The sequence below is a fragment of the Salmo salar genome, chromosome 04, assembly GCF_965601325.2.
Source record: "Salmo salar chromosome 04, fSalSal1, whole genome shotgun sequence".
NCBI lineage: Eukaryota > Metazoa > Chordata > Actinopteri > Salmoniformes > Salmonidae > Salmo > Salmo salar.
The window spans coordinates 52,763,951-52,777,760 of record NC_138294.1 but is presented as its reverse complement, the minus strand read 5'-3'; the positions used below and the strand labels follow the sequence as shown (position 1 = coordinate 52,777,760).

General features: G+C 41.5%; 1 protein-coding gene across 1 annotated transcript in view; it reads left to right on the top strand.

The window, feature by feature from the left end:
- The first annotated feature begins 286 nt into the window (after nt 1-286).
- The window catches only part of LOC106603279 (unconventional myosin-XVIIIa), a 115,016-nt gene continuing 101,492 nt past the window's right edge, over nt 287-13,810 (top strand). Inside the window, exons 1-2 of the mRNA XM_082974545.1 lie at nt 287-430; nt 7,796-8,937. Of these exons, the coding sequence (XP_082830671.1) occupies nt 7,921-8,937 (1,017 nt within the window). The 5' untranslated portion in view covers nt 287-430; nt 7,796-7,920. The remainder of the gene's footprint in view (nt 431-7,795; nt 8,938-13,810) is intronic.

Here is a 13,810-nt window from a genome sequence, read left to right as displayed (position 1 = left end):
TGTCATATTGGAGGAAGAAATGCATAAATAAATGAAATAATATAAATGAATCAAATGAAAGAAAATGGGATGAATTATTTAAATAATTATTTATCTATTTACGTATGCATTCATTCATTCATTCATATATTTATCTATTTATATGTGCATTTATTTATTTATTCATATATTTATGTGTGCATTTATTTATTCATTTAATTCTAATTATGGCAGGTTTGGTCCTCCATATGATCCCTCTGTCCCTATAGTCTAATGTCCCCAAACAAGCCAGTAGGGGTCACTGCAAACCAGCTGACAGTAAGTCATGCCTTAATAGACTGGACTGCCCTGCAACAGCAGACACTGCATTAAAACTGCTGAAGCTACTTACAATCTTACTCAATCCTTCATCGGACTACTCACCAACACTAAACCAGCATATCACTGAGCGGTGAGTAACCTAATATTCGTTTTTATTTTTTAATTAGACCAGGGTTTGTATGCTACATCTTTCTGCTCTCGATTAAACTGTTGGTCATGTGAAGCCACCAGTGTGATAAAGAATGAGGGCAAAGCAGCTTAAAGGGAGCGCATTATGACCCAAGCTGTGACTACAGCAACAATAACCTCTCCACGGTGTTGGATACGAGTAGACAATAATTCAGCAACAATGTATACATTCTGTCAGGAATATGTTGTTGCAGGTGTAACCGAACAGTCCAATGGCACAAACTTCCGTTCGTCTAGTTTTGATTTACAATTGGTTGAGTTGTCAATTTAACATGAATTCAACAAAACGTGTCACCATGTCATTGGATTTAGGTTAAAAGTTAGGTAAAAAAAACGAAATGCCCTTTCGTTTACTTTTTGCAAATCGAATCAGTTTTTCGCGTTGATTCAACGTCATCACAGATTTTTGCGGGGTTGAAATTACGTGGAAATAACATTGATTCAACCAGTTTTTACCCTGGGTGGTTACATTTATGTTAATTAGTTTGTAATTCCCACTAGATATATGGCTCGCATAGGCTATAGGAAATTATATCGCAGATATTATATGCTACTGTTCATATTCAGTTTATAGGTTATCCTTTTGTTTTTAGATAGTGGTCAAATTTGTCCATGCATGACTGCTTCTCATAGCAGTGCTGTGCGGCAGGAGACGCATGGGGAGGGTCAGTAGCCTAGTTTGTGTAACTTTATTGATATCCCCATGTAAATTGGAGAATGGCAGTGTCTTATTTTTGGCAAGTGTGGTTTATCAATGTGTTGCAATAGTAGAGAGAACGCTACCACCACTGTAATTCACTGACAGCTTTCAACTGCAGGGCGTGGTTGGGGTGGAGTGAGGTGGTCAGGAAGTGAATGGCTTCTGATTTAGCAACCTGATTGGAAGATGAAGATCCATACATGATCCAATATATGATTCTTTCGACACAAATGGGAACTCGGTATAAAGGAAGGTCAAATCATGATGTCTGTGATCTTCAGGTCGGAAAGTCAGCTCTAGAAAGGTGCCCGAGTTGGATGACCGTTCAAAATTATTTTCCCAGTCGGAAGTCGGAGATATCCGAGTTCCCAGTTGTTTTGCAATTATAATTGATTAAGATTAGATAAAAGCCAGCACACTCTTTGGCCCCTCAGGACTGGGACTGTATCGGTGTAAAGGGAGTCTACTTCAGAAACCCTGGTCCCTTTTTCTTCGGGCACATTAGGTTTCAATGAAGGGTCAACAGGGACACTCTCTTTTGCCCTATCCCTCCCACTTACAACTTGGAAAGAAAATTATTTGTGTCACGTCAATGGAAACTTACAAAAGTCCTATCAGCATACCAACTTCTTTTGGAAACCCCACAGCAATATGCCTGAAATTGTGGAACATCACTTGTAAGTGTAGTGGTTTTAAACCGTTTACTAACAGAAAAGAAGCAACATTGTTATTTAATGAAAGGCAGCCTCCAACACATTTGATACCTTCACTACAACAATGGTGTCTGGTTGCTTCTACCTAGCCCTTGGTGACTAAGTTAATTGACACATTGAAATGCATTGCTGTCTAAAGCTGACCCACTCAAAGGCCCTGACAGTTTAAAGGCCAAGTGCAGTCAAAATTCTGTTTACCTATGTTTTGTATCATATTCTACAACAGCTGATGAAAACATTTGATAAGTGTTATTTCCTGATAGTTGCTGGTTGAAAATAGAATCTACATAATCTACACAGGACCTTCTAAACTGCAGGTTTGCATGGGTGGGAGTTTTGGGTTTCCATGGTGACATCCCCATGCTGTAAATTGGTTAGTAGACCAAAAAGAAAGAGTTCCAACCCCCTCTGCCAATTAACAGCTCGTTTTCAGGTTTCTCCTCCCCACGCAGACCACTCCCAGACAGTCCTAGCAACATTTTCACTTGAGAAAGAGTTTTTTGCTAAAAAGCAATTTTTGGCAATTTTAATGGAAAAATATTAGTAAGGCACTAAATTGTTACTGAGAAATGATTTGATATTAATATTAAAACAGCTGCATTGGGTCTTGTAAAAATATTCTTGTATGTTCATGAGAGTACTTTTCTATATTACAGTATAATGTACTGTATCTTTACATTGAAAGTAACTGCAAAAATGAGCTGTTATTGGAAAAGAGGTTTGGAACTCTCTTTGTTATTGGCCTATTAAACCACTTAAATATTAAGTCCCTTGTTTAGGGGACCTGGGTGGTTCTGGTACCGTTCTGACTGACATTTTCTCTTATAAATTGATCTGTGGTCACCTTAGATCATAATTGCTTGCATTGAGCGGTAGTTATGGTTCTCACGGACACACATGTATATCCAAAGATTTTTACAACTAACCCAAGATAGACCACAACCTGTCATTTCCAATGGGAGCAAATTAATCATATCGGGCAGAACAATCAAGGAGGTGGGCAGAGCCAAGCACGAGCTAACGAGAGCCTATTAGCGTGTTGGAGCATCTATTTCCATTAGGGAACACCTAGTCTGTGAAGTGTGCGTGTGCAATAACTCAATTAGCCCTTGCACTTCTAAACAGCACCGTTTAATTTTTTTACTTTGGGAAAGGGTAAAGTGTACAAAACTTTGTCCAACCTGTCCGTAACAGATAGTAGTTTTGGGAACAGAACTGTATTGAGATCAAATGTTTAATCGATGACAAAATGAGCAGAATGTCGTCCAAAATCAATCTTGCGTCATATTCTCCCGCTGCCGGCCACTGGAAACGCCATGCGAACCGGATGCTTCAGACTTATACATCCGCTGAAACATCTGGCTCATTGCAACGATTATGGATATACTGACAAGATACTTGTCTCTCCTCCCTAACAATGTGAGTTGTTAGCAGCACTGCGGGCTGTCAAGCTCCTGCCTGTTACTCTATTTGGATTGGTGGATTCATCTAATTATTTTAACATTTTAAATTCAATGAGGGCTGTTGACGTCAACTCTCTATATTCAATGGAGAGGGAGATGCTATACTACTAGGCTCGTGTCATGAATATGCATAGCCCTCTCGAGACAACTCATATGAAGTGTTTTTTTCACAAAGTTGCCGGGATGTCACGTGTGCTACTTATATCAGTACACTCGTAACAACCTAAGCCTTATGAAACTTCTATTCAATCAAATTAACCTCACGTAGCAAATAAGACATTTAGATTATTTTTTTTGACCAAATTTGACTCTCTCATTGACCTCCATACAAAAACTCCTCACTTGGGTACCGAAAGAAACCAAACAACGCCACCTGCTATAGAAGACCGATTTTGGGCAGAGTTGGGCCTCTCATGGCTAGAAGGGATCCAGCTTGTATCAAAATGTCAAAAGTTAATTTTATTGTTTGTATTTTAGCAAACCCTGACCCTTTTCCTAACATTAACCTAATTATTCTAACCTGCTTTGTTAATTATCCTAACCTGCTATGAAAAGTCAAATCGGACAATAAATTCACAAAAGCTGGATCTATTCTAGCCATGAATCTTTTGGTCCTTTCTTTCGCTTAGCCTCTTCCTCTCTGCTTATTAGGTCTGTGGTATATTTTTTTCTGACTGTGAAGTATGACGTGAACTCTGACACCACTTGAAGCTGGGTGTCCCTCCTACAATTTCATTCTCTCTTCCGACTGTCCAATAACCTCTTAAATGTAAAGTCCCCATATTTGGGGACCCTATTCAATTCAGTCTGGTAGGGGCTACTGTTCTCATATCTGCAAAAGCAGGGTGTCTGTGGAAAGCTAAGTATCTGGCTATTGATCGGTGCCTTCAAATATTTGTGACTTACTACCATATATGGGCGTACTAATTTATAAGGGGAGGCCGAGCTGATGACCTAATTTCAAGTTGGCTGCGACCTACATTCCGGTTAGTGTTGTGAAGCATAGACAAAATAAACACCGAATACAGTCATACACACCAAAAGCCGGGACTCCGCAGATCATGAAGATATCTTATTTGTCTGCCTGTGACCTATCGTTATTGATCACCAGCCCCGAGAGTCAAAATGTGTATTTTACACAACGTTTTCACCAAACAGTAAACATCTTACAAGGTAAGCTTCGATTTGGTCTGTGTTTGAGCTATAGCTACATGGGGGTATGAAATTAATCCTTAGGTTGGCAATAGGCTACATTTGTTTCTACCAATGTTATCTGATGATGTATGACTTAATGGCAACATTAATAGGCATCCATTACACAGGGGATTGGCTACTATGGCACCTTGACAGTCTTGTAGCCAATGAGATAAGCTTTCCAGGGATATGCAGTTGACCTGGGTGGGACAAAGCAAGGCCTAGAACCTTTTATGCATAATGCAAACTATTGCTACCTGGCTCAGAGATGAGACACACCGAGCACACTACATTACATTGTAAACAGATTTCATCCCTTTAGCATAAAAGATGGCTTCTCAAGGGGGAATAAAAAGGTAAAAACTAAGAATATAGATCAGGAAGCTATCAAGAAGCAAGCTATCAAATAGTACACAGACATAGAAGCTTTGAATAAAATACTGGAGTCGGACTCGGATCAGGGGAGCGATTTGGACAATGAGGATTTGGACTTGGCCGACGAAGATTGCTTTCTAGAAGGATCCACTTTTTAGATCTGTAAGTAAATTATTTTCATGACTTTATATAGCTAATTTACTATATGTATTTAGTTTTTTCTAAGTTGTCTACTTTTTGTGCTTTGGATTTAGTTTACATAGGCCTATGTAACAAGTTTTTTTCAATCTTATATAATTCCAAAGTAGTTATTGTCTATGTTTCATATTAGTTCACTGTTTGCTGTTCTAAGTTTCATCCTTGTAACTTTGGAGAGGCCATTAAACTCTCATGACTATTGTTTATTTGTGGTTCTCACCTCTGCATTTGTCTCCAAAGTGTTACTGTTTGCATTGTGTGTGTTCTTCAGACCTTCTTTGTGAGTCACTGTACAAATAAAGTTTAGGTCTTGTGTTAGCCGATTCAGCCTCTGCCTACACGTGGAACTTTTTCACCTACGAAGGCAAGGCGATAACACCCACTGGGAAGGCCTTAGTTATGACTCTGTCATTCAGCTGATGGACTTCCCCTTACTTGGCAGTGGGTGCAAGCTCTTTGTGAATCATTTCTATACTAGTCCCATGCTTTTTATAGACCTCCTGAACAAGAAAATAAGAGTTTGTGGCACCATTCGTCCGAACTGAATCGTTTCCCCCGAGACCAAGGTAAACGACATGACAAAGACAGCGGAAAGGGGGACCATACGTCGGATCAGGACTAACAAGCTGCTTTTTGTGAAATGGAAGGACACTAGAAGAGTAACCATGCTCACCACACAGCATAAGTCATTCAATAACAACCATGTCTCAAGGAGGGTGAAAAATGCCAATGGGGCATGGTTGAGGAAGAATGTCCCCATTTCTGTGAAGGACTACAATGGCAGCATGGGGGGTGTTGACCTATCTGATAGACTACTACCAGGTCCTCCACAAGACCAGGAAGTGGTAAGACTTTTTTTGACCACTTTGTGGACATTGTTACAGTAAATGTTTTCATTCTCTACAAGCAGACGGTCAAAGCAAAAGGTCAAACCCCTCTCACCCAGTTGGCCTTCCGAGAGCAGCTAGTGTTGGAAATGGCTGAATTGGAGGCCCAAAGCAACCTCACAACCATCACAAGACCCCCCCCCCCCCCCCCCCACTCAAGGTGAGCGCCACTATCCAACACACATGACAAAAGGAAGAACTGCAAGCATTGAACAAAACACAGGGGGTGGGAAAGGGGGAAATGCCAGATCTTCTGTGTTCGAAATGCCAGTTTGCTTTTTGTTTCCAGGCAGAGAGGGACTGCTTCAAAGACTATCACGACATGCGCAAGAATGGTGAAAGTGAAATCTAATAATTTACACCTGTGATGTAAAACAAATGCCATTTTGTAAATAGTTCATCTTATTTCTATTTTTGCACCTTCTTTAATAAAGGACACGTGTGTAACCAAGTTTGTTTGTTTAAGACATTTTTATATATATATTTTTGAATGTATACTTGATCTTGTGTATTCTGAACTATGTAACTCCTATCTTCTGATCATTTCCTCATCTCCCAGATGTCTTTCCAAGTTTTTGCATGTCAGAATCATGTAATTACACATGAATAGCAGTTATTTTTAGGTATGTCTGTTTAGGTGGAAATCTACATTTTGCCATTACATTGAAGAGGTTAACTCCTGGCTGAACCCTACTTCACAGCGACTGACAAAGCACATGTCTGCGATCCTTACATGGTAGCGCAGCAGGTTTCATCACTAGCAGGTCGATTTTTATAGCCAACTTGATCAAAGTAATCTAAAATAATTCATAGATTTTAAACCAACAACACTTTCTGTTTTGTCATAGACAGACAAAATGAAAATGAGATAAAAGGAGTGTTCCTAACAAGTTCAGGAAGCCAAGCCAGAGCTCGGTGTGATGTTCACAACTGTGGGAGCAGATGTTATGATCAAGAGAGACCTTTAGGAAATATGCAAATATGTATTTTACAGTTATAAGGAAGGTGAAATCTTATAATTAGCCATTTTATAATTTGATATATTTAGAAAGCTTAAGTCATTTCAAGCCTTATTCATACAGTTTTGTTGAATAGAAAATACATATAAAATGTTCTTATCATATTTGTACTGTGTACTTGCGCTTATGTCCTCAAAAGTGACTACACCTCAGCAATTTATACACATTTTTACAAGAATGATTTTTACCTTGGTGTATGCAGCATTACTAGTTATTGTTTATGACCCTGTTATGCAAAAAAATTACTTATGGTGAATACGTAGATTACAATTTAGATTACATGATGTCACCTGGTAGACCAAAATTGCATCCCACAAAAACTGGCAGAAATTTCATGTGGTCATTTCAAAAAGCTCTTACACTAAAAGGGCATGATCATCATTTTCACATGTTCACTGTATCATTCCAACCTCATAGTGTGGATATACTGTGTATAGAACACAGGACAATTGTGATTTTGTCTGCACTAGGCCTTTAACATTCATAAAGAAATTGGAAATAACTATTTCACTCATATTGTAATTATAGGTAATATTTCATAGAAATATGGGAACACTGGACAGCTACTTTAAATGAGCCTAGACATTCCCGGGTAGCAAACACTCTCTCTGTCATGAGTCATCGTCTCTAGCCATGGGCATGATCTGTAAGGATATCTCATTGCCATTGTATTGGATGATTGTTGGATTATGGCCTGGCCAAATACTTACTTGACTGTCTCTTCTCTCCTCATGTCCCCTCTGATTACATTTCAAAGTGTCACCCAGATGTTTCCATGACCTGGGTCAAAAGCGTGACCTGATACTTCACTTGTGTATGGAACCTCCCCTGGTGTAAACTGACACAAACCAACCTTGAGGGGGTTGCTATTTGGAGCCAAATATGTTCCATCTGATTAAGAAAGACAAGGATGAGAGGAAGAAGGAGAAAAAAGACAGGAAGGACAAAAAGGAGAGGATGTCCCAGGCAGAGCTGACGAGCCTGGAAGAGATGAGCCAGAGGCGGGGCTTCTTCAACCTCCACCGAGGAGGCTCTAAGAGGGACTCCAAGGTCAAGCTGGAGATCTCCAGCCCCATCCCTATCAAGGTGGCTAGCAACACAGAGCTCAGCCTTACTGATCTAGATGCTGATCGCTTCAGTAACCGTGGTAGCATGGTCCTGGACCTGGGCCAGGTGAGTGCAGCCAGCTCCAGTGATGACATCAAGGGGGAGGGGGGACAGGACCCCCATCGCATCTCTGTGAAGGAGCGAGCGGCCAAGTTCAGTGGTCTGGCCAAGCAGAACTCCCAGGTGGGCCAGATCATGAAGCCCTTTTCCTTCTCCCAGAGGAGCAAAGAAGAGAGTGCCTCTGAGGCCTCCACACCAAGCTCAACTCAACCGTCTCCCCAGTTAGAGAACAAAGTGTTTGACACCTACCACAGACAGGGCTCCCAGCAGCATCCCCAGGTCCACAGCAGGGCTGGGAAGAGGGTTCACATCCCAGAGGTGGTGGAGAAGACCTTCCCTGCAGACCTGCGGCTGCCTGGCGTCATGGCTCCACCTATGCCTGAGCCCAGGGAACTGGAGCTGCAGCGCCGCAACACAGGAGACTTTGGTTTCTCCTTGCGCCGCACCACCATGTTGGACCGGAGGTCTGACGGTGGGGTCTACCGGAGGGTGGTCCACTTTGCTGAGCCTGGAGCCGGGACCAAGGACCTGGCGCTGGGTCTGGTGCCTGGAGACAGGTTAGTGGAGATCAACGGGCACAACGTGGAGAATAAGAGCCGGGACGAGATCGTGGAGAAGATCCGTCAGTCTGGGGACTCCGTGAGGTTAAAGGTTCAGCCCATCGTGGAGTTGAGTGAGCTGAGCCGCTGCTGGCTGAGGAGCAGTGAGGGGCTGCGCAGGGAGGCCTACGATGTAAGTACTTAATTTATTTAGCCTTTTTAACCTTTTCAACCGAGGTGCTGTCAGTAATAGATTCCACATATCAGTGGACTCTGCTGAATGCTGATGACTGTGAGTCTGTACCTGAAAGAATTTGTGAAGGGCCTGTTGGAAAAGGCCAGTTCCTAATGAGGAAGTATGGGTATCTTATTTTCTTACAGGTTGAAACCTGCACTGCACATGCTTTGTGCTGCTTTTATCATCTTAAGTTTCTAAACACAATTTTGCAGCAATCTATCAAACTCTATCACTACCCTTCCATCGAACTGAACTGTGTGTGTCAGGAAGAGTTGACTCTGTTTCTGGACCTGTATTTCCAGTTGATGACTAAATACTGTTTAAGTATTTAGTCATCATTAAGAGAAGTAGTGTTTACCTTCCACACTTGTCTCACCTGGGAATGTGAAGCATGGCTGTACAACCCCATACTGAGTGGGTTTTCTCATGTTTGGCATTCGTCAGCAGGGATGCCTGCCTCTCAGTTAGGAAACCAGTAACCACAGTACTACAGTGCCTTCAGAAAGTATTCATACCCCTTGACTTATTCCACATTTTTGTTGGGTTACTGCCTGAATTCAAAATCGATTCAATAGATTTTTGTTCTCATCCATTTACACACACTACCCCATAATGACAAAGTGAAAACACGTTTTTAGAAATTTTGCAAATGTATTGAAATGAAATGCACATGTGTCATTTACATAAGTATTCACACCCCTGAGTCCTTCTACTTTGTAGAAGCACCTTTGGTGGTGATTACAGTCTTTTTGGGTAAGTCTCTATGAGCTTTGCACATCTGGATTGTACAATATTTGCAGTATTACTTAAGTGCCTTGTTGCAAACAGGATGCATGTTTTGGAATATTTTTATTCTGTACAGGCTTCCTTCTATTCACTCTGTCATTTGGGTTAGTATTGTCAAGTAATTACAATGTTGTTGATCCATCCTCAGTTTTCTCATATCACAACCATTAAACTCTGTAACTGTTTTAATCTCTGAGCAGTTTCCTTCCTCTCCGGCAACTGAGTTATGAAGGACGGCTGTATCTTTGTAGTAACTGGGTGTTTTGATACACCATCCAAAGTGTAATGAATAATTTCGCCATGCTGAAAGGGATATTCTGCGTCTGTTCACACATCCACTAATCGGTGCCCTTCTTTGCAAGGCATTGAAAAACCTCCCTGGTTTTTGTGGTTGAATTATGCGATTTTTTTTTAAGCACATTTTTACTCCTGAACTTATTTAGGCTTGCCATAACAAAGGGGTTAAATACTTACTGACTCAAGACATTTCAGCTGGACATTTTTTCTAAATAAATAAAAAATTCAACAAGCAAAAATCCACTGACATTATGAGGTATTGTGTGTAGATCAGTGTCAATGTGATACATTTTAAATTCGGGCAGTAACACAACAAAATGTGGAAAAAGTAAAGTGGTGTGAATCATTTCTGAAGTCACTGTACATTGTTCCACAGTCACCTCACAGAGAGGGTGACACGTTTCTCTCTGTATGCCGGGTGTCTATCACAGTGCCATCCGTTTTGTCACCAAAGCCCCATATACTACCCACCACTGCGACCTGTATGCTCTCGTTGGCAGGTCCTCGCTACATATTCGTCGCCAAACCCACTGCCTCCAGGTCATCTATAATAGGTCTTTGCTAGGTAAAGCTACGCCTTATCTCAGCTCACTGGTCACCATAGCAACACCCACCCGTAGCACGCGCTCCAGCAGGTATATTTCACTGGTCATCCCAAAAGCCAACACCTGCTTTGGCTGCCTTTCCTCCCAGTTCTCTCCTGCCAATGACTGGAACTAATTGCAAAAATCACTGAAGTTGGAGATTTATATCTCCCTCACTAACTTCAAGCATCAGCTGTCAGAGCAACTTACCAATCACTGCACCTGTACACAGCCCATCTGTAAATAGCCCATCCAACCAACTACCTACCTCATCCCGTTTTTGTTTTTCTGCTCTTTTGCACACCAGTGTTTCTACTTGCACATCCTCATCTGCACATCTATCACTCCAGTGTTAAATGCTAAATTGTAATTACTTTGCCACTATGGCCTATTTATTGCCTTACTTCATTTGCACACACTGTATACAGATTTTTCTATTGTGTTATTGACTGTACGTTTGTTTATCCCATGTGTAACTCTGTGTTGTTTTTTGTCGCACTGCTTTGCTTTATCCTGGCCAGGTCGCAGTTGTAAATGAGAACTTGTTCTCAACTGGCCTACCTGGTTAAATAAAGGTGAAATAAAAGTGTGAGGAGCTGCCTTTGGGCTTGATGACGCTGTCCTGTGTGTGTCTGGTGTATGTAATCCCATACTCCCCCTCCTACCTCCCCCTTTGACTCCAAACAAAGGCGAGCTGGGGGGGGGGGGGGGGGTTGTAGGACAATAGCGCAAAGATTACAGCAGCCCCATGGCCATATGTTGTTGCAATAACAAGTGAAGGCCCGGTATGCAGTTGTCTACAATCTCATGACACACGTTTTTGGTTCAAGTTGCACTGCAATAGTTACATGAGAAGCATATTGTTATGTTTTTTTATAAGGATTTGATGGACCTTTGGTCAATACTCTATGCTCTGTTCATATAGGGAGTCAGTGTGGCAGTTGAAAGTGTGGCTAAAAGCTCTGTCCTGCCCCTCCCACTTCTAACCTTTTAAACCACACACACTTGTCCCATGTTCCTGTGTAGCAGGTCTTTCTACTGTTATCTCTCTGGTAGGCTACCAGAGTAGGACTCCTGTCATTCCTACTCTTTTCCTCCTCTCCAACAGTTACTGTATATGACAAGATTCCCCAACATTTTACTATCCACTTTTTATTACTCATGATTAGATACATGTGTAGAGATACAGGGACATCACAAATTCAGGGATCCTGCTGACTCATAATACATGGTCTAAAATGGAACTGAAATTGAATGGGAGTTTTTTTTTGCTTCCTCGTGTGAAGAGGAAGTGAAGATCACAGCTCCTTTTTTATTTATTAGACTGGTGGTACATATCCATGTCAGTCACCAGAGGGTTTGTTATTCTGGTGCCCAATGCCTGCTGCACACAGGGCTTCAGCAAGAGTCTGAATAAAAGCCTGGGAAAAATCACTCAAATCTACAGACTATATGTGAGAAGGGCGTCCAGTCCGAGCCTTTGCCACTCCCTGGACAGAGTATGTATTAGTCTGTATCCTGGTTCACTACTAAGGCAATTCTGAGGTTCTACCCAGATGTGTGCCCTATCTTTCACACCCCCTGCTTGGTCAGGGCAGTGGCATGTCAGCTAAGAAGCTTAGTACCAACCACCCACCCAGCAGGCCCATGCCCTCTACAGACAGATGCCCCACTGACTCAAGCTCCAGATAGACCACTGACTGGGGTATTGTTGTCAGGTTTAGTAGACTTAGCAGAGCAGCATCAGACAGGTCTGGACTGGTCTTCTGATTTACATAATGTGCTGTGCTTGATCATATCCTCTTTTCATACCCTTGTATTGTGGCCATTGTCCTCTTGGTCCTGTACAGCAAGCTGTGGGTTGGTATCGAGTTGTGCTGGGAATGTGTGACTTTCTGCAGATGGTTAAAGGAGCTGGAGGGGGAAATTTACAATCCCGTTGTGTTAATCAGAGAGTTTAGAATGGATTGGGTAGATGGATCTCTAGCTGAGTGCTAAAGAGAGGATCTTTTCTCTGGTTCCTGTACCACTAGATGTCATTTTGAGAATATTTATAGTATCAAAGTCCATTTCCTTCTCTTTTGGCAAGGTGTGTGGAATGTTGGATTTCTTCATGCATTGCCCAGGAATGTGGACATTGCTCTGTACTGCTGTCTACCTAGAGTCTACATTTAAAATAGAACTGCACAGAATACGGCACTGTCCATTTGATTTCACAATTCCTCAAAAGTATGTGTTCATACATGTGTCCATATTGCCAGTGTGACCACGTCACCACCGCTAGTTAAATGGATGGGGTTGGGTGGAAATGTACTTTGTGTGGCTCTGGACTGCACATAAACAAGCAGTGTGAAGGTGTTGTGTTTCTCGTTACTCTCTCATAGCCACCACCAGTACGCAGGCTTGACAGGCAGGATCCACACACCTGGCAACCAGGTGCTCAGAGGCTTACACATAAATGCACTGTGAACATTGTAATATACTTAGCATCATATTTGTTTTTATTCTTAGCCTCTTTTCTATTGTTATATGTAAACATTATATATATATATTTTTTTTACTGAGTGTGAACGTAACTAGAGTTGTTTCATGCCAAAGCTCACTGAACTAACAACAGTCTATCTGGGCTTTTCTTCCCAAACTTTTTAAAAACATTTAAAAAAGTACAGACTCAGAGTTTCAAACTGGTATATCATACACTGTAGTTGGGTGAAGATATGCTACTTTAAAAGTTGATAAACTTGTAACCCAACTTTTGAGAAAAAGCACCTTAGATTTTGTAGAGAATTTCACACTAGCTAGAGAGCTCTTCTTTGTGTACGCCCATTCAGCATTGTTCACACCCTCTTAAGCCTTAGCCCTGCCCATCTCTTTAAGATTTCACATTTCTTTTTGTGAATGGGTCTCCTTTGTTTAGCTCCAGCTAAATTCAGGGCAGCAATGTTGTTTAACGCTGTAGCATCACTTTAGCAGTTGTCCATAGCTGTGTCTATAAAAATCTATGGCAGCAAATATTATCAATACTGACCAGGGAAGGCCACATTCTTTTTAAATGTTTTATAAAAAATAGTGTTATTTCTTATTTTGTATTTTTTTTACCCCCTTTTTCTCCCCAATTTCGGGATTTACGATCTCGTCTCATCGCTGCAAGTCCCCAACGG